General features: G+C 41.4%; 1 protein-coding gene across 1 annotated transcript in view; it reads left to right on the forward strand.

Moving 5' to 3' along the window:
- Positions 1 to 11,972: 11,972 nt before the first annotated feature.
- Positions 11,973 to 20,136, forward strand: part of DAB2IP (DAB2 interacting protein) — a 544,763-nt gene continuing 536,599 nt past the window's right edge. Inside the window, 1 exon segment of the mRNA XM_075185680.1 lies at positions 11,973 to 11,987. Within this exon segment, the coding sequence (XP_075041781.1) occupies positions 11,982 to 11,987 (6 nt within the window). The 5' untranslated portion in view covers positions 11,973 to 11,981.

Genomic DNA, 20,136 nt, shown 5'->3' on the forward strand with positions numbered 1-20,136 from the left:
ATCAGTCAGTGCCTCATGAATATCAGTCAGTGCCTCACAAATATTAGTCAGTGCCTCATTAATATAAGCTGTTCCCACATGAATATCAGTCAGTGCCTCATGAATATCAGTCAGTGCCTCAAGAATATTAGCTGGTGCACCCTAAATATTAGTCAGTGCCTCATTAATATTAGGCAGAGCCTCATGAATATCAGTCATTGCCTCATTAATAATAGTCAGTGCCTCATGAATATCAGTGAGTGCCTCATGAATATCAGTCAGTGAGTGCCTCATGAATATCAGTCAGTGAGTGCCTCCTAAATATCAGTCATTGTCTCCTAAATATCAGTCAGTGCCTACTAATAATCAGTCAGTGCCTCATGAATATTAGTCAGCGCCTCATTAATATCAGTTGTTTCCTCATGAATATTAGCCAGCGCCTCATTACTATTAGTCAGTGCCTCATTATTATTAGTCAGTGCCTCATGAATATTAGTCAGTGCCTCATTAATATAAGATGTTTCCTCATGAATATTAGTCAGTGCCTCATTAATATTAGCCAGAGCCGCATTAATATTAGCCAGTGCCTCATTAATATTAGCTAGTGTCTCATGAATATCAGTCAGTGCCTCATTAATATCAGTCAGAGCCTCATTAATATTAGAGCCTCATTAATATTAGTCAGAGCCTCATTAATATCAGTCAGTGCCTCAAGAATATTAGCTGGTGCACCCTAAATATTAGTCAGTGCCTCATTAATATTAGGCAGTGCCTCATTAATATTAGGCAGTGCCTCATTAATATTAGGCAGTGCCTCATTAATATTAGGCAGAGCCTCCTAAATATCAGTCAGTGCCTCATGAATATCAGTCAGAGCCTCATTAATATCAGTCAGAGCCTCATTAATATTAGTCAGAGCCTCATTAATATCAGTCAGTGCCTCAAGAATATTAGCTGGTGCACCCTAAATATTAGTCAGTGCCTCATTAATATTAGGCAGTGCCTCATTAATATTAGAGCCTCATTAATATTAGTCAGAGCCTCATTAATATCAGTCAGCGCCTCAAGAATATTAGCTGGTGCACCCTAAATATTAGTCAGTGCCTCATTAATATCAGTCAGTGCCTCATTAATATTAGTCAGTGCCTCATGAATATTAGTCAGTGCCTCATGAATATTAGTCAGTGCCTCATGAATATTAGTCAGTGCCTCCTAAATAGCAGTCGATGCCTCATTAATATTAGTCAGTGCCTCATGAATATCAGTCAGTGCCTCAAGAATATTAGCTGGTGCACCCTAAATATTAGTCAGTGCCTCATTAATATTAGTCAGTGCCTCATTAATATTAGGCAGAGCCTCATTAATATTAGGCAGAGCCTCCTAGATATCAGTCAGTGCCTCATTAATATCAGTTGTACCCTCATGAATATTAGTCAGAGCCTCATTAATATCAGTCAGCGCCTCCTAATTATCAGTGAGTGAGTACCTCCTAAATATCAGTAATTTCCTCAAGAATATCAGTCAGCGCCTCATGAATATTAGTCAGTGCCTCATTAATATCAGTTGTTTCCTCATGAATATTAGTGAGCGCCTCAATAATATCAGTCAGTGCCTCATGAATATCAGTCAGCGCCTCGCAAATATTAGTCAGTGCCTCATTAATATAAGCTGTTCCCTCATGAATATCAGTCAGTGCCTCATGAATATCAGTCAGTGCCTCATGAAAATCAGTCAGTGCCTCAAGAATATTAGCTGGTGCACCCTAAATATTAGTCAGTGCCTCATTAATATTAGTCAGTGCCTCATTAATATTAGGCAGAGCCTCCTAAATATCAGTCATTGCCTCATTAATATTAGTCAGTGCCTCATGAATATCAGTCAGTGCCTCATGAATATCATTCAGTGCCTCATGAATATCAGTCAGTGAGTGCCTCCTAAATATCAGTCAGTGCCTCCTAAATATCTGTCAGTGCCTACTAATAATCAGTCAGTGCCTCATGAATATTAGCCAGCGCCTCAATACTATTAGTCAGTGCCTCATTATTATTAGTCAGTGCCTCATGAATATTAGTCAGTGCCTCATTAATATAAGCTGTTCCCTCATGAATATTAGTCAGTGCCTCATTAATATTAGCCAGAGCCGCATTAATATTAGCCAGTGCCTCATTAATATTAGCTAGTGTCTCATGAATATCAGTCAGAGCCTCATTAATATTAGTCAGAGCCTCCTAAATATCAGTCAGCGCCTCATGAATATCAGTCAGTGCCTCATGAATATCAGTCAGTGCCTCATGAATATCAGTTAGTGCCTCAAGAATATTAGCTGGTGCACCCTAAATATTAGTCAGTGCCTCATTAATATTAGGCAGAGCCTCCTAAATATCAGTCATTGCCTCATTAATATTAGTCAGTGCCTCATGAATATCAGTCAGTACCTCAAGAATATTAGCTGGCGCACCCTAAATATTAGTCAGTGCCTCGTTAATATTAGTCAGTGCCTCATTAATATTAGGCAGAGCCTCCTTAATATTAGGCAGAGCCTCCTAAATATCAGTCAGTGCCTCATTAATATTATTAAGTGCCTCATTAATATCAGTTGTACCCTCATGAATATTAGTCAGTGCCTCATTAATATCAGTCAGTGCCTCTTGAATATTAGGCAGTGCCTCCTAAATATCAGTAATTTCCGCAAGAAAATCAGTCAGCGCCTCATGAATATTAGTCAGTGCCTCATTAATATCAGTTGTTTCCTCATGAATATTAGTGAGCGCCTCAATAATATCCGTCAGTGCCTCATGAATATCAGTCAGCGCCTCGCAAATATTAGTCAGTGCCTCATTAATATAAGCTGTCCCCACATGAATATCAGTCAGTGCCTCATGAATATCAGTCAGTGCCTCAAGAATATTAACTGGTGCACCCTAAATATTAGTCAGTGCCTTATTAATATTAGTCAGTGCCTCATTAATATTAGGCAGAGCCTCCTAAATATTAGGCAGAGCCTCCTAAATATCAGTCATTGCCTCATTAATATCAGTCAGTGCCTCATGAATATCAGTCAGTGCCTCCTAAATATCAGTCAGTGCCTCATGAATATTAGTCAGCGCCTCATTAATATCAGTTGTTTCCTGATGAATATTAGTCAGCGCCTCATTATTATTAGTCAGTGCCTCATGAATATTAGTTAGTGCCTCAATAATATAAGCTGTTTCCTCATGAATATTAGTCAGTGCCTCATTAATATTAGCCAGAGCCGCATTAATATTAGCCAGTGCCTCATTAATATTAGCTAGTGCCTCATTAATATCAGTCAGAGCCTCATTAATATTATTCAGTGCCTCATTAATATCAGTTGTCCCCTCATGAATATTAATCAGTGCCTCATTAATATCAGTCAGTGCCTCATGAATATTAGGAAGTGCCTCCTAAATATCAGTAATTTCCTCAAGAATATCAGTCAGCGCCTCATGAATATTAGTCAGTGCCTCATTAATATCAGTTGTTTCCTCATGAATATTAGTGAGCGCCTCAATAATATCAGTCAGTGCCTCATGAATATCAATCAGCACCTCGCAAATATTAGTCAGTGCCTCATTAATATAAGCTGTTCCCACATGAATATCAGTCAGTGCCTCATGAATATCAGTCAGTGCCTCGTGAATATCAGTCAGTGCCTCAAGAATATTAGCTGGTGCACCCTAAATATTAGTCAGTGCCTCATTAATATTAGTCAGTGCCTCATTAATATTAGGCAGAGCCTCATGAATATCAGTCAGTGCCTCATGAATATAAGTCAGTGCCTCGTGAATAGCAGTCAGTGCCTCGTGAATATCAGTCAGTGCCTCGTGAATATCAGTCAGTGCCTCCTAAATATCAGTCAGTGCCTCATGAATATTAGTCAGCGCCTCATTAATATCAGTTGTTTCCTCATGAATATTAGCCAGCGCCTCATTACTATTAGTCAGTGCCTCATTATTATTAGTCAGTGCCTCATGAATATTAGTCAGTGCCTCATTAATATAAGCGGTTTCCTCATGAATATTAGTCAGTGCCTCATGAATATTAGTGCCTCATTAATATTAGACAGAGCCGCATTAATATTAGCCAGTGCCTCATTAATATTAGCCAGTGTCTCATGAATATCAGTCAGTGCCTCCTAAATGTCAGTCATTGCCTCATGAATATCAGTCATTGCCTCATGAATATCAGTCAGTGCCTCATGAATATCAGTCAGTGAGTACCTCTTAAATATCAGTCAGTGCCTCCTAAATACCAGTCAGTGAGTACCTCCTAAATACCAGTCAGTGAGTACCTCCTAAATACCAGTCAGTGAGTACCTCCTAAATACCAGTCAGTGAGTACCTCCTAAATACCAGTCAGTGAGTACCTCCTAAATACCAGTCAGTGAGTACCTCCTAAATTCCAGTCAGTGAGTACATCCTAAATATCAGTCAGTGCCTCCTAAATATCAGTCAGTGCCTCCTAAATATCAGTCAGTGCCTCCTAAATATCCGTCAGCGCCTCCTAAATGTCAGTCAGTGCCTCCTAAATGTCAGTCAGTGCCTCCTAAATGCCAGTCAGTGCCTCCTAAATGCCAGTCAGTGCCTCCTAAATGTCAGTCAGTGCCTCCTAAATGCCAGTCAGTGCCTCCTAAATGTCAGTCAGTGCCTCCTAAATGTCAGTCAGTGCCTCATGAATATTAGTCAGCGCCTCATTAATATCAGTTGTTTCCTCATGAATATTAGCCAGCGCCTCATTACTATTAGTCAGTGCCTCATTATTATTAGTCAGTGCCTCATGAATATTAGTCAGTGCCTCATTAATATAAGCTGTTTCCTCATGAATATTAGTCAGTGCCTCATGAATATTAGTCAGTGCCTCATTAATATTAGCCAGAGCCGCATTAATATTAGCCAGTGCCTCATTAATATTAGCCAGTGTCTCATGAATATCAGTCAGTGCCTCCTAAATGTCAGTCATTGCCTCATGAATATCAGTCATTGCCTCATGAATATCAGTCATTGCCTCATGAATATCAGTCAGTGCCTCATGAATATCAGTCAGTGCCTCCTAAATACCAGTCAGTGAGTACCTCCTAAATACCAGTCAGTGAGTACCTCCTAAATACCAGTCAGTGAGTACCTCCTAAATACCAGTCAGTGAGTACCTCCTAAATACCAGTCAGTGAGTACCTCCTAAATACCAGTCAGTGAGTACCTCCTAAATACCAGTCAGTGAGTGCCTCCTAAATATCAGTCAGCACCTCCTAAATGTCAGTCAGTGCCTCCTAAATGTCAGTCAGTGTCTCCTAAATGTCAGTCAGTGCCTCCTAAATGCCAGTCAGTGCCTCCTAAATGCCAGTCAGTGCCTCCTAAATGCCAGTCAGTGCCTCCTAAATGTCAGTCAGTGCCTCCTAAATGTCAGTCAGTGCCTCCTAAATGTCAGTCAGTGCCTCCTAAATGTCAGTCAGTGCCTCCTAAATATCAGTCAGTGCCTCATGAATATTAGTCAGCGCCTCATTAATATCAGTTGTTTCCTCATGAATATTAGCCAGCGCCTCATTACTATTAGTCAGTGCCTCATTATTATTAGTCAGTGCCTCATGAATATTAGTCAGTGCCTCATTAATATAAGCTGTTTCCTCATGAATATTAGTCAGTGCCTCATGAATATTAGTCAGTGCCTCATTAATATTAGCCAGTGCCTCATTAATATTAGCCAGTGTCTCATGAATATCAGTAAGTGCCTCATGAATATCAGTCATTGCCTCATGAATATCAGTCAGTGCCTCATGAATATCAGTCAGTGCCTCCTAAATACCAGTCAGTGAGTACCTCCTAAATACCAGTCAGTGAGTACCTCCTAAATACCAGTCAGTGAGTACCTCCTAAATACCAGTCAGTGAGTACCTCCTAAATACCAGTCAGTGAGTACCTCCTAAATACCAGTCAGTGAGTACCTCCTAAATACCAGTCAGTGAGTGCCTCCTAAATATCAGTCAGCACCTCCTAAATGTCAGTCAGTGCCTCCTAAATGTCAGTCAGTGCCTCCTAAATGTCAGTCAGTGCCTCCTAAATGCCAGTCAGTGCCTCCTAAATGCCAGTCAGTGCCTCCTAAATGCCAGTCAGTGCCTCCTAAATGTCAGTCAGTGCCTCCTAAATGTCAGTCAGTGCCTCCTAAATGTCAGTCAGTGCCTCCTAAATATCAGTCAGTGAGTGCCTCCTAAATATCAGTCAGTGCCTCCTAAATATCAGTCAGTGCCTCCTAAATATCAGTCAGCGCCTCCTAAATGTCAGTCAGTGCCTCCTAAATGTCAGTCAGTGTCTCCTAAATGTCAGTCAGTGCCTCCTAAATGCCAGTCAGTGCCTCCTAAATGCCAGTCAGTGCCTCCTAAATGCCAGTCAGTGCCTCCTAAATGCCAGTCAGTGCCTCCTAAATGTCAGTCAGTGCCTCCTAAATGTCAGTCAGTGTCTCCTAAATGTCAGTCAGTGCCTCCTAAATATCAGTCAGTACCTCCTAAATATCAGTCAGTGAGTACCTCCTAAATATCAGTCAGTGAGTACCTCCTAAATATCAGTCAGTGCCTCCTAAATACCAGTCAGTGCCTCCTAAATATCAGTCAGTGCCTCCTAAATGTCAGTCAGTGTCTCCTAAATGTCAGTCAGTGCCTCCTAAATGTCAGTCAGTGCCTCCTAAATGTCAGTCAGTGCCTCCTAAATGCCAGTCAGTGCCTCCTAAATGCCAGTCAGTGCCTCCTAAATGCCAGTCAGTGCCTCCTAAATGTCAGTCAGTGCCTCCTAAATGTCAGTCAGTGCCTCCTAAATATCAGTCAGTAGGTACCTCCTAAATATCAGTCAGTGCCTCCTAAATATCAGTCGGCGCCTCCTAAATATCAGTTGGCGCCTCACGAATATAAGCTGTTTCCTCATGAATATTAGTCAGTGCCTCATGAATACCAGTCAGTGTCTTATGAATATAGTCAGTGCCTCATTAATATCAGTCAGCGCCTCATTAATATTAGTCAGTGCCTCATTAATATCAGTCGGCGCCTCCTAAATATCAGTCATTGCCTCATTAATATCAGTCGGTGCCTCATGAATATCAGTCAGTGCCCCCTAAATACCTAAATATCAGTCTGCCTCCTAAATATCAGTCAGTGCCTCATGAATATTAGGCAGTGCCTCATGAATATTAGGCAGTGCCTCATGAATATCAGTTGTTCCCTCATGAATATTAGTCAGTGCCTCATTAATATAAGCTGTTTTCTCATGAATATTAGTCAGTGCCTCATTAATATTAGCCAGTGCCTCATTAATATCAGCCAGTGCCTTTTTAATATTAGTCAGTGCTTCATGAATATCAGTCAGTGCCTCATGAATATTAGTCAGCCACTCATGAATATTAGGCAGTGCCTCCTATATATCAGTCATGGCCTCATTAATATTAGTCAGTGCCTCGTGAATATTAGTCAGTGCCTCATTGATATCAGTTGTTCCCTCATGAATATTAGTCAGTTGCTCATGAAGTCAGTGCCTCATGAATAATAGTTAGTACCTCATGAATATCAGTTGTTCCCTCACAAATATTAGTCAGTGCCTCACAAATATTAGTAAGTGCCTCATTAATATTAGCCAGTGACTCCTGAATATTAGTAAGTGCCTCATGAATATTAGTCAGTGCCTCATGAATATTAGGCAGTGCCCCATGAATATCAGTTGTTCCCTCATGAATATCAGTCAGTGCCTCATGAATATCAGTCAGTGCCTCACGAATATTAGCCGGTGCATCCTAAATATCAGTCAGTGCCTCATGAATATTAGTCATTGTCTCAGTGATGCCATTTAATAGTCTGCATACTGTCTCAGCCCACAAATAGCTGCCTCCACTGTGTATTGGTGACAGGTCCATTTCAGATCCAATGTATTGTCTATGATACTGCTTTATGTATAAATGCCCAAAGACACTTACAGCTTATTTTTAGGGGCCAATTCAATTCTGCCAGGAATAACGCGGCGTTAGCAGTTTTAACGTTAATACGGTAAAACTGCGCATAATAACCGTTAATATGGTAATTACAACGCTAGATCTTTACCTGCGACTCCCTAAGCCCTGGCCGGGCAGATTCAATTGTTTGTTTTCCGCGCCGCGGAAAAACTATTACCGTTAATACAGTAATAGTTACCTGGATTTCAGCTCGCGGCTCAGGGAGCCGCGAGCTTAAATCCAGCAAGAAAATTACCATATTAACGTTTTTCCACGCACTCTAACCGTAATAACGGTAAGAGTGCGCAGACCGCGGGATTTTTGGCGTTTCCGCCGACAATTGAGTACGCCCCTTATTGTCCAAACACCTCAGCACACAGATTACAGCTCATCCTTAGGGGCATATTCAATTGAGCCACAACATTGCGGCTACGCGCGGCTGCACATTTTTTTGTTATTACGGTACCGCAATATTGCGGATTTCCTTTCGCAAACTCTATGGAATGCGAACGGAAATCCGCGGTGTTGCAGCAGCGCGATCTGCCTTCGGGTCTGTTCCGGAGGCATTTCACGCTTAATTTAATATACCCCCTAATGTCCAAACACCTCAGCACACAGATTACAGCTAATAGATAGTACAGTAGTCATCCCAAACAATTTGTGACCAGTTTAAAAAATTAGATGAGTTGGCTCAGGATAAGCGGAAGTTATTGGGGCTGTTTGGGATAACTACTGCTCCACCTGTACATTGTGTTTATTCTCTGTTCCCTTCCTCTGCCACAACTGTACCCCTTATCTTGTACTATGTACCCCAATGTATGTTATCTGCCACAACTGTACCCCCTATCTTCTGCTATGTACCCCATTGTCTGTCATCTGTCACAACCCCCTTCTCAATGTCCGGAGAGACACTTTCAGGCACGTTTTCTATATTATTCTGCAGAGATTTATTTTTAGGACCATCCATCTCTCCTGGCACCACACAGATGCCCTCATACATTATTAATCACATATATACATCGTAATGCCCACACAGCTGCAGACAGTGACTTCTGCTAGCTTTCTGCCTTAATGGTTTATTTGCTTTTTTTTTCTTTATAAGCATCCAGTTACTATCAGGGCATGGTGGAACTTGTAGTTCCACAACTTCTGGAAAACAACAGATTACCTGAACCTGGCATGGAATATTTTCCAGAAATATTATACTTATTTGTTTACTTACTATATTTCAAATAAATTGGATGTTTAGAGGGCGGATAACACCAAATAACCATTAGTGTTGCCAGCTGTAAGATTACTGACAGATAAAACAAAATGGGGGGTGGTGGTGGGGGTTAACCCCTTACTTACAATTCCTGAGCCCCCTTTAAGGGACAAGTTTTGGTATAGCATGATAATATTTTGGTATAAAATGTTAGCTGTCAGTAAAAGATATTGTGCATGGTTGGTAATCTAACTGGTGATACATGCCCGGGGGTCAGGCAGTTAAGTGGCCACAATTAGTAAGAAGCAGAATGAGAGTGAGCGACATGATTCTGTGCAGCAGCCGTGCTATTCATCCACTGTAAGGGGTGTAATTTGCAGCAGGGCTGAGCAGGAATCAGTGTATGAGTCTCGGTGGTGCAGAAGGTCTGAACATTCTTCCAAATGTCAGCCAGGCTCCTAGTCAGCGACTGTTCTCAGTGGCCATTGCGTCTGCATTATGTAGTAATAAGCTGTTCTGCATCCAGTGTAGCGTAATGACACAAACATTGTATCCTTCCAGTGGCTGAATCCTTTCAGAGCTCATCACTCAGCGATCTGAGAGCCACAGTCGCTCGGGGGGGCTATGATTTCACAGCAGGTAAGTGCCTTTATCTACTTACCTGTTTCCAGGTAACAATCTACTAATCATCTGCTGCCTGCATTCTCTGTTCTGTGTTGTAACTTATTTATAGATATGTCATCACTAATTTGCAGTGATTTAACCCTCTAGCTCAAAACTAGGCAACCTGAAGCTCTCTAGCTGTCGTGGGACTCAGCATGTCATGCTGGGATTTGTAGTTCTACAACATCTGGACATCCGCAGCTTTCCTACCTCTGTTCCTGCAGCCGTGTTAACAACATTTTATTTTTAGATAGTGATAGATGACATAGAAGACTGTGGAGGGTTAAACCTGACTTCACAGACAGAGGTTGTAGAGTTGACGTAACTTTCTGAACCTATATTTCTATTAATCTTGGTCCCCATACAAGCTGCCTTATTATTAGTTATGTATTTAAGTTGTTATATAATTCACTATACTCAATGCAGAGCTGGAATGTACAAATCTCCTTTTTTTCGGAGGCATCTGAGCTGCAGTGATCATAATATTTTCATTGCAGACAGCGATCAGATTACACTTCTGTTCATTGGTTCGCCACTTCAAAGACCAGCAAATAGTCTTATAGTAATTCTGTTACTTCCAAACATTACACGCGGGGAAATAGGGACAGGGTCTACACTGACCTCAGTGGAGTACACTAGCGTATACTGACCTCAGTGGAGTACACTAGCGTATACTGACCTCAGTGGAGTACACTAGCGTACACCGACCTTAGTGGAGTACACTAGCGTATACTGACCTCAGTGGAGTACACTAGCGTATACTGACCTCAGTGGAGTACACTAGCGTATACTGACCTCAGTGGAGTACACTAGCGTATACTGACCTCAGTGGCGTAGTTTTCTGTGCAGGTTATTATTGCTTATTTTTTAGTTTTTGTTTTTTCTAGTTATTGTGTGTCAGTGCGTCATTGCCCTAGGACCCCAAACCTACAGATTCCTAATTGAATATACTGCATATCAATCAACCAGGAAACCCCAAAAAGCAGATTGTGGGACTGTGTATGCTTAGAGGTCTGCTAACCCTAACTTTGCATGTAATGTAAATATTAGAGAATACTTTTATATAATATTACACTTTTCCAACACTTTGTAGGGTTTCTGTAAGTTGTTAATAAGTCTGCAGAGATCAACATTAGGCTCAATTTACTAACATAGGTGCAGTAACCACTAGCAACCAATCAGTTTGTGCAGGTGAGATGTGTTGCTCTGGGTTACTGTGCCGTGTGAGCTTTCACTCACTTTAGTAAATGATTCCCATTTTTTATTAGCAAGTGGTTCATTGGCAATGTCATTGTAGGCATGTTGTGCCCTAATTGGGGCGTGTTGGGTCCATAGGGTCAGAAAATATAACGGGGGACAGATAAGTTTGCTCACAGCTTGTACATAGAGACGAGCCCTCAATATTAGAGGTGGCGTAGTGATAAATTGCCATTGTGACTTGTGATATCTTACAGCTTCCACAAGGGGGCACCATATCTCATCTATATATAAATATTAAAATTATTATTGTTTATTTATAGAGTGCCTCAAAATTCTACAGTGCCAGACAGTGGGGGGCATCCAAAAACAAGGATGTAGAGGTCCAACAAGCAAACTATAGGACATTCAGGTAGCATGAATGCATGCAATTAAGCATAATATTGTACATATGATGTAATAGGTAAGGTATGTAACAAACATGTGTGGAACAGGACATGCAGGAGGCACAATACAAGAATGCACAGGTGTGCGAGGTGGAAACGGACAATAAGACAAGAGGAGATAGCGCCCTGTTCTTCGGAGCTTACAATCTAATCTATGTAAATACGGTCAGGTGCAGTGAGAGACATTTCTGAAATCGGGGCATTGGGAATATTAGAGATATTAAATTGGGGTGAATAAATCTGAACGCTGAGCAATTTTCCTGCAAGAAATGGAAAAACAGTTGCAAAATTTGGTTAAGAAAGTTACAGTTTTGGATATAAATTTGTCACACTTGTCAGCATTTTTTCACAGTCCATTTTCTTGTAAGTGTTGCCCATTTAATGCTGAGATTTCATCACATGACAGAAAAGCGGCTTTTGGTCTGAAGAGCTTGCAATCTAACACATATGGTGGATCATATCATCCAAGTACGTGGTACAAAGTCTGCTCACATATGACATGTCGCGTTATGAAGGTAAAACTCCCGTTCATTAATTGCTGTCTAGTTTAGAAGATCTCGTTCCTACCCTGACACAGGAGACGCCTGATGTTCTTCTCAGTAATTGAACATTTAGGTAAGAATCACTAGTTAATGAGTGTATAATACAAGGTCTGAGCACCGTTCTCTGTGTGCCTAGTCCTGCAATTATATATGTTTTTTCTCTCATTTAACTACAGTCATTTGCAGGCTATATTGTACTGTGGGAATTAGTGAATTAGTCAATGTTCGTCATCTACTTATCATTTTGCAGTTCCACTCTAATGAAAATGGCGAAAATGTGTTCAGCTAGTCAGCCGTGCGATTATTAAAGACACAATATTCATATCTGGAATTATATGCGGCCATTAGTATAATGTAGGTCTCACAGATTGGTTATCCATTATAGTAATAATAATAGTAATAAAGATGATAATAAGCACACTTTAAAGGATAAATATTAAACAAACCTAAATTTTGAGATTTTCTAATTGCGTATGATGTAAAATAGGTTCAGTGGACTTTTTCCTTGACAACCTAATAGTAAATATAAAGTTTGAGGCACTGCCGTTGTTTGAATCATTTGTGACCCAGGTGAAAAATACCCCCTCTTTTAATGCCAATTTACATCTCCCCTCCCACACAGCAAGGTACAGCGCTCTCAGGCTACAACTAAAAGGCTGCTGACGTATGATAAAAAGCTCAAACGGCAAAGCAAGCATGTCAGTTTTTTTTAATCTAACTGCAGCTTCACCGGATACACCCCTCTATGTGAAGCCAGTAATCTGTACAGAGCATTTCTGTTAGCTAGGAGACTGTAAACTAGTCAGAATTAGGACTTATAACCACTGGAGTTTGCTTTGCATCGAAAAAAGACAAGTACAAGCACCAGTTCTGCATCTTAAGAGCTGACACTTCTTTGTAAGTACAGTTATTAGTGATATGTAATATTATATACAGTCCAGGGCGTGCTGGGGGGGGGGGGGGTCAGCACCTGAATAATGTCTCCTCAGAACAATGAACATAATGGCCGCTGGCTTCGGTGCATTCATGGGCATAACACATGACACAGACAATGCTTTTCCACACATTTTCTCCTTGGATAAGTGAACAATAAACAATAATTAGGATGAATATACCCAGCTGACGTTTACACCTGGAGTCAGCCATTATCCAGCTGAGGCCGACGCGACCTGAATATTAGTAGTTAGCTGAGGCCCGGACATCATGTCCTGCTGGATAATTATTACATACATAAGGGACCAGGTTTGCAGTCACAAATATAATAGTCACAAATATAATAGTATGCCGGTAAAAGCATTTGATGGGAACACTGCGCCTGTCTGCGTCGTTCTGTTGTGCGTGAGACACGTATATGTGTTTGTGTGAGTCTTTATGTCTGTGTCGGTGTGTCAGTCAGCATTCAGGACTAATAAAAGAATCGGCAAATCTTCTGCTGAAATATTACTCATTAGGCGCTGCAGTACGATTTTGACGACCAAAGCAGCCAGTGTAATGTGTAGGTGGGTGATGCACAGCTAACAATTCCACATAAAAGAAAATATTTCTGAAGTGACCCAGTGTCAGTAATATGAGAAAATTCCCTCCCGCAGAGTGATGTGTGCTGCAATCCGATAGCTCATTGTTAGATATCTCCTCTTAATGGAGAACAGAGACTGACGTATTACTGTCAGCGCACCCATAGTGCAGGTGTATTGATCTTACACCGTTTGTCTATTTATTAACATACCGCCACCGTGGTGATAAATAGCTACTTATTGCTGGGGATTTGGAAAAAAAAGATCTCCAAGGCAACTAAAGGTTACTGCGCTACAGCCACCATACTCCCCTAAAGTGTTAGGGGCCTATTTATACAGCCCTGAACCATGTGGAAATTGCTTTTTCCGTATGGTTTAGGCATTTTTAAGTAAAATATTCATTTAATAAAAACCTCATGCAGGAGATATCGAAGATAACTCCTACATTAGGCAAATCACTGCATTAACCGCAGTCCCCATAATACTCAATGGGCAAGTTTATAAAGCTCCGAAAAGCTTAGCTTTTCTAAATATGGCGTTAGAGGAGAACATCGCAGAAGAGGGATCTTCGGATCCCTCTCGGGCAACGTAGCTGCTCTTCTCTGCGCTTTTTTCCGCAAATGGCAACAGCATATGTGCATGTGTAGTAAAGACTCTGATCAGAACCCGGAGTGTTCAGTACAAAACAGTCATAGCCGGGACCTCCTATTGGACGCGCCGTCCCGACATGACATTATTAGTAAATTGCTCTGAAGGGTCACTTGTCACGGTTACGAATTGCCGGCTAGCTCAAGTTAGGGGACGGTAGTATAAAGCATTTCCACAAAAAGGTGCCACTGAAAGCTGCAAAATGCATCTTATTTTCAAAGTATAGGATGAGAACAGATCTCAGGGATGGTGTAGAAATCAAACCAGGCACGCACCTCATTTGAATAAATAATTGCAATCTTGTCTTTCCACACTGATCACGCAAAGCCCCCATTCTCGGTATTTTGTTGCACACGTTGTGTTATTATCTGCAGGCTAAATATTGTTAATATTGTGCTTATTAGTTTCATGCAACAAGATGGAAATGTAAAAAGTTTTATTGTAAAACCTTTTCTTTGTTCTTCAAAGTGAAATCAGCAACAACGTGAATATTTTAGCTGTCAAGCGGTGGATATTTTGCATCTGTGATTAAATTACACTTTTTTTTGTTTTGTTATTCAGGTAGAAAATAAAAATGTTTAGACTGTATTTCAGCAAAGTACATTCAATCTGCAGGGGCAGGGGTCTTTCTATAAACGTCTTGTTTCTGGATAACGCCATTGTATTTCCTAATATGTCTTCAGCTGCCTCGTTCCAAACTCTGGAGCTGATAATTACACAGAGTATTTTCCGACATTGTCTTTGAAAATAGATTTTTATTTTTTCTCGGAATTGTCGCCCATTGTAGCGGATACTTTGTACTCTACGAAAACCACGTTACTGTTCTCAACCACACATAAAGGACGTCAACCTGGTGTCTCAATTACCGCTGCGTAATTACATTGTGATTACGGGGTGACTCGTGCAGAAGACCTGTAATGATGTACGGGCGGTGATGAGGACTTGAAGCACCGGCACCTGATATGGTAGAACGCACTTGTAGATTGTAGAACCTGAGGACTCGAGACCGAAAGATCCACATGACCGCATTTGTACCTTTATTCCTGTTTTTTTAATGACCTCCTCTGGTCTGAAAATTGGAGTTTGTTCTTTAAACAATGGCACTAAATTGTCAGACATCGCTAAGCATTTTGCGATTGGGTCTTAGTAGCTACAGTCCACATTATCTTGAAATTTTTAATATAAAAGAAGTTCTCTGCTTGTTGTTTTCTACCTCCAAACCTCAGAGTAATTTACAAACCCAGATCTTGTTACCATGATCTACTGATCTCCTGATTCCTAGCAGTACATAGTCATATTAACTGCATGTGCCATTGTACATTTATATATTGCTATTATTTAATATATATTGCTCTGGGTCTCGGGTGTCCTCAGACTCTCCTGCCACCTGAAACAGATTTTTTTTCTATACCAGCGCTGTCCAAGTTTTACCTATCGGACGCGCTGTCCAAGTTTTACCTATCGGACGCGCTGTCCAAGTTTTACCCATCGGACGCGCTGTCCAAGTTTTACCCATCGGACGCGCTGTCCAAGTTTTACCCATCGGACGCGCTGTCCAAGTTTTACCCATCGGACGCGCTGTCCAAGTTTTACCCATCGGACGCGCTGTCCAAGTTTTACCCATCGGACGCGCTGTCCAAGTTTTACCTATCGGACGCGCTGTCCCGACTTTATAAGTAAATTGCACCAAAGGGTCATGTGTAATCATTGCAACGACAGATGATACTTATGGGGCAAAAAGCCGGTAATTATTACATAGGCCCCTAAGGGGGAATCCAGTTAGCCACGTTACTTGCAAAAGTAACGCGGCATTAAAACTATTACCGTTTTTGCGGTATTTCTAACCTGAATTTCAGCTGCGAACAGAAAGCCGGCGTTAAGTGTACCGTAATAATGCGCACTATGATCGTAATAGCGGTAATAGTGCACAAGCCGCGTTACTTGAAAAAGTAGCGCGGCTTGCGCACTATTACCGCTATTACGGTAATAATTGAATTCCCCCCTAAGTGTGATTTCTCTATTATAGTCGATAAACTCTAATTCTGAGTCAGGAATCAGAATATGTGGTAATAGTGCAGCGGAAACCGCAGGGAGAGTAAAAAAAAACACCCAACAAAGGATTCGCTATTGTATTTGTTACTTTTGTAATAAAGAATTACTGGAATTATGTCACCATAATGTACACTTGGGTGAAAACAAAGATAAACTGATACTTTAGTCTATCCAGGCGCAGCGAGCGTTCCAGCCATAGGTAATATGAGAAAACTGTTTTACGAGGCAGTTTATATAACATACCTTTTGGTTTGCCTCTTCTTATAAAAGTTATAATGTGCACAAAGCTGAAATAGAAAGAACATAAAATCCGACAGTTGGCGCTGATCACCACAGGGCGATTCTGAGAGGGGCTCCTCGCTGTAAGGAGTGGGGGCTACACATGGGGAAACAGCTGTTCCAGGCACACGGGGGATTTAAATGCTCACAATATTGCTCTCTCTCTCTCTATATATATAAAGATATACTCTGTATTACCAGAGTCCTGGTAAAAGAAAATGCTTATAAAGGGAAAAAGAACAAACATAATGGATATAACAAATACAGATGTGTAAAGATAAATGTTTTTTTTTCTTTAAAGTGATGCATACGGAATGAACCTTTCCATACGTTAATGATAGAATATTTATCATGTCGCTCTCATGTTATGAATGGGATGTTTTGTGAGTTATCCATGTACCTGTGTATTTCTGTGAATGTCATTGATAGGGTTACCTTCTCATCCCTCTGTGATGAGATATATACAGCCTCTGAACTTGTACAGACTCGTAGAAATCCTCACCCACTGTATTCTCTAGTGTCTGGAGAATTTAAAAGTGTAGGAGCTTAGCCAGGGATGTTTTGATACAACGAAATGCCCTACACATCTTATAATGTAGGAGACACATTGTAATATTATTGGGTGGGGTTGTAGGGCTGTTTATCTCACCGTGCCCACCTTAAATGTTATGTTACTCTAAGTGGATAAACGCCAATTCTGTATAAAGATAAATAAGGAGGAATTTGGTCCTAGGGTTTTGGATGATCTTGCTTTACTAAGAACTCTCTGCTTGATACTGTTTAATGTATGAACTTTGTCTTATACAGAGGTACATTTGGCACCATAACTTTCCCACATCTGTGTGACCGGAGCCTAACATCAATGCTCTGTGCTGCTGGGGATCCTGCTCCTTCCACTATATAACTCTCAGTCTGTGACTTCCTGCTGCCTCCATTCGACTTCTCACATCATGTCACTGCCTCTGTCACATGCAGCCCTGTCCTCACTAACACATCACTCATCTCCTGATATACTCTGTGCTGCTGGAGACCCTGCTCCTTCCACTATATAACTCTCAGTCTGTGACTTCCTGCTGCCTCCATTCCCCTCCTCACATCATGTCACTGCCCCTGTCACATGCAACCCTATGCCCACTAACACATCACTCATCTCCTGATATACTCTGTGCTGCTGGATACCCTGCTCCTTCCACTATATAACTCTGTCTGTGGCTTCCTGCTGCCTCCATTCCCCTCCTCACATCATGTCACTGCCCCTGTAACATGCAGCTCTGTCCTCACTAACACATCACTCATCTCCTGATATACTCTGTGCTGCTGGATACCCTGCTCCTTCCACTAAATAACTCTCAGTCTGTGGCTTCCTGCTGCCTCCATTCCCCTCCTCACATCATGTCACTGCCCCTGTAACATGCAGCTCTGTCCTCACTAACACATCACTCATCTCCTGATATACTCTGTGCTGCTGGATACCCTGCTCCTTCCACTAAATAACTCTCAGTCTGTGGCTTCCTGCTGCCTCCATTCCCCTCCTCACATCATGTCACTGCCCCTGTAACATGCAGCTCTGTCCTCACTAACATATCACTCATCTCCTGATATACTCTGTGCTGCCGGGGGAAACCTTGTTACTTCCAGTATATAACTCAGTTTGTTTCTACTAGATCCCTTTCCTCCTCAGTAAATGCCATTTTGTGCTGTCTTTCTGCTTACCCAGTTATATTACTTTATCTTTATTCCCTTGAGCCTGACAATATTTCTATCTTTTTGGTCATACTCCTTTGAGAACCAGATCGTCTTTTTTTATTTTGTAGTTTTGATATTGTGCCTGGCACAAAGATCTATTGCTTTTAGAAATGTCATCTTTAGTTTTTACTATTATTCCTGCAAAAGCCTTCCTCCTACCAAAGAATCTCATCCATATATTCCCATCTCTACAAAGTCAGCCCTCCTGAGATCCAGCACCTTTGTAGGATATGCGTCATTTGATATTTTTATACTAAACTACACTTGTGGTCACCGGAATTCAAGCATCAATTGAAGTAGTCGCTACTTTTGCTTATACCTGCAGCGCACTCGTTTCAGTCCACATCAGGCAGATTCCGATCTCCCATAATAAGAGCGGGTTAAAAGAAATATTATTTTTACATGAGCCGTCTCCCTAAGGGGGGGTTTAAGAGATCAAGGTCGCTTTTTGAACAGCTAATGACCACAGTTCCACTTGTCAGAACTCATTACTTCTCTATTATATTTTTGATAACACTATTTAAGTTCGTAATTGCTCTTTAAAATCAGATTTAACTTCCAGAGCTGCAAGGGGGGGATGCGTCATTAACTATCATTGTTCTGCGGTGGCCTCTGTGGCGCAGACAGCGTTAACCTCTGCGGATGACGCATTTGTTAAAATTTCAAAGTCAAAAGGCCTCACAATTTGAAAAGTGAATAACAAGTTGGCTATTTAGTTTTGTTATTCTTTAGATGCAAAATAGTCATAATTTAACTAATGCTGGGTACACACCACAAGTTTTTCACACGATTATCTGGCCAATCACACGATAAACGACCGTTTGGCCCGATGTCTCTTTAGTGTGTACACTCCAACGATGAACGATTATCATTCCAAAGCATATGGTATTTGATTTGATTTTATAAACGGACTAAAAAGCAACGATGGACCAGCAGTGTAGGCAGATCTCCATAGAGTTTACCGAGTCACCATCTTTTCATGGTTATGACAGGTGAAGAGCACAGATCTGAAGGTAAATCTTGTAAACCATGGACAGTGTGTACACATGAAACGGCTGCTGATCGGGACTTTCAGTCGTTGGTAAAATTGTTAACGATATCGCATCGGGAGAAATTTTCTGTAGTGTTTACCAAGCCTTCGATCAAGGGTTTGGGGTCCTGCCAAAAAACATGATATCACCCCGCTAAAACAAAAGAAAACAACAACATGATCACATGTTGCAAAACTATTATGTACTAATGAATAGCATGTACATTAAAACATAAATTAACATAAATGAATGGTAAATAAGACTGATTCTATGTCATTGGGTTGTATACAGGCCCGGATCTATGAAGAGGGGGTTGTATATAGGCCCGGATCTATGAAGAGGGGGTTGTATATAGGCCCGGATCTATGAAGAGGGGGTTGTATATAGGCCTGGATCTATGAAGAAGGGGTTGTATATAGGCCTGGATCTATGAAGATTGGGTTGTATATTGGCCTGGATCTATGAAGTTTGGATTGTATATAGGCCTGGATCTATGAAGAGAGGGTTGTATTTAGGCCGGGTTCTATGAGGAAGAGGTGATATATAGACCTGCCTCTATGAGGAGTGGGTTGTATAAAGGCCTGGATCTATGAAGAGAGGGTTATATATAGGCAGGCGCGGGCTGGCACGTTTAAGCCCGGGGGGCGCACAGGCGGCCGCATCGCGTGACACGCGATGCGGCTGCGCCATTGATGACGGTCCCATCACATGTCGTGATGCGGCCGGAATAAAATAAATAAGAAATATTGCTGAGGAGGGGGGGGCGACCCTAACAGCGGTTGGACTGAGCGGCTTGGGGGGCCGATGCCCACCGGACCAGCCCGCCCCTGTATATAGGCCAGATTTTATGAG

Source organism: Mixophyes fleayi, chromosome 9 (genome assembly GCF_038048845.1).
Source record: "Mixophyes fleayi isolate aMixFle1 chromosome 9, aMixFle1.hap1, whole genome shotgun sequence".
NCBI lineage: Eukaryota > Metazoa > Chordata > Amphibia > Anura > Limnodynastidae > Mixophyes > Mixophyes fleayi.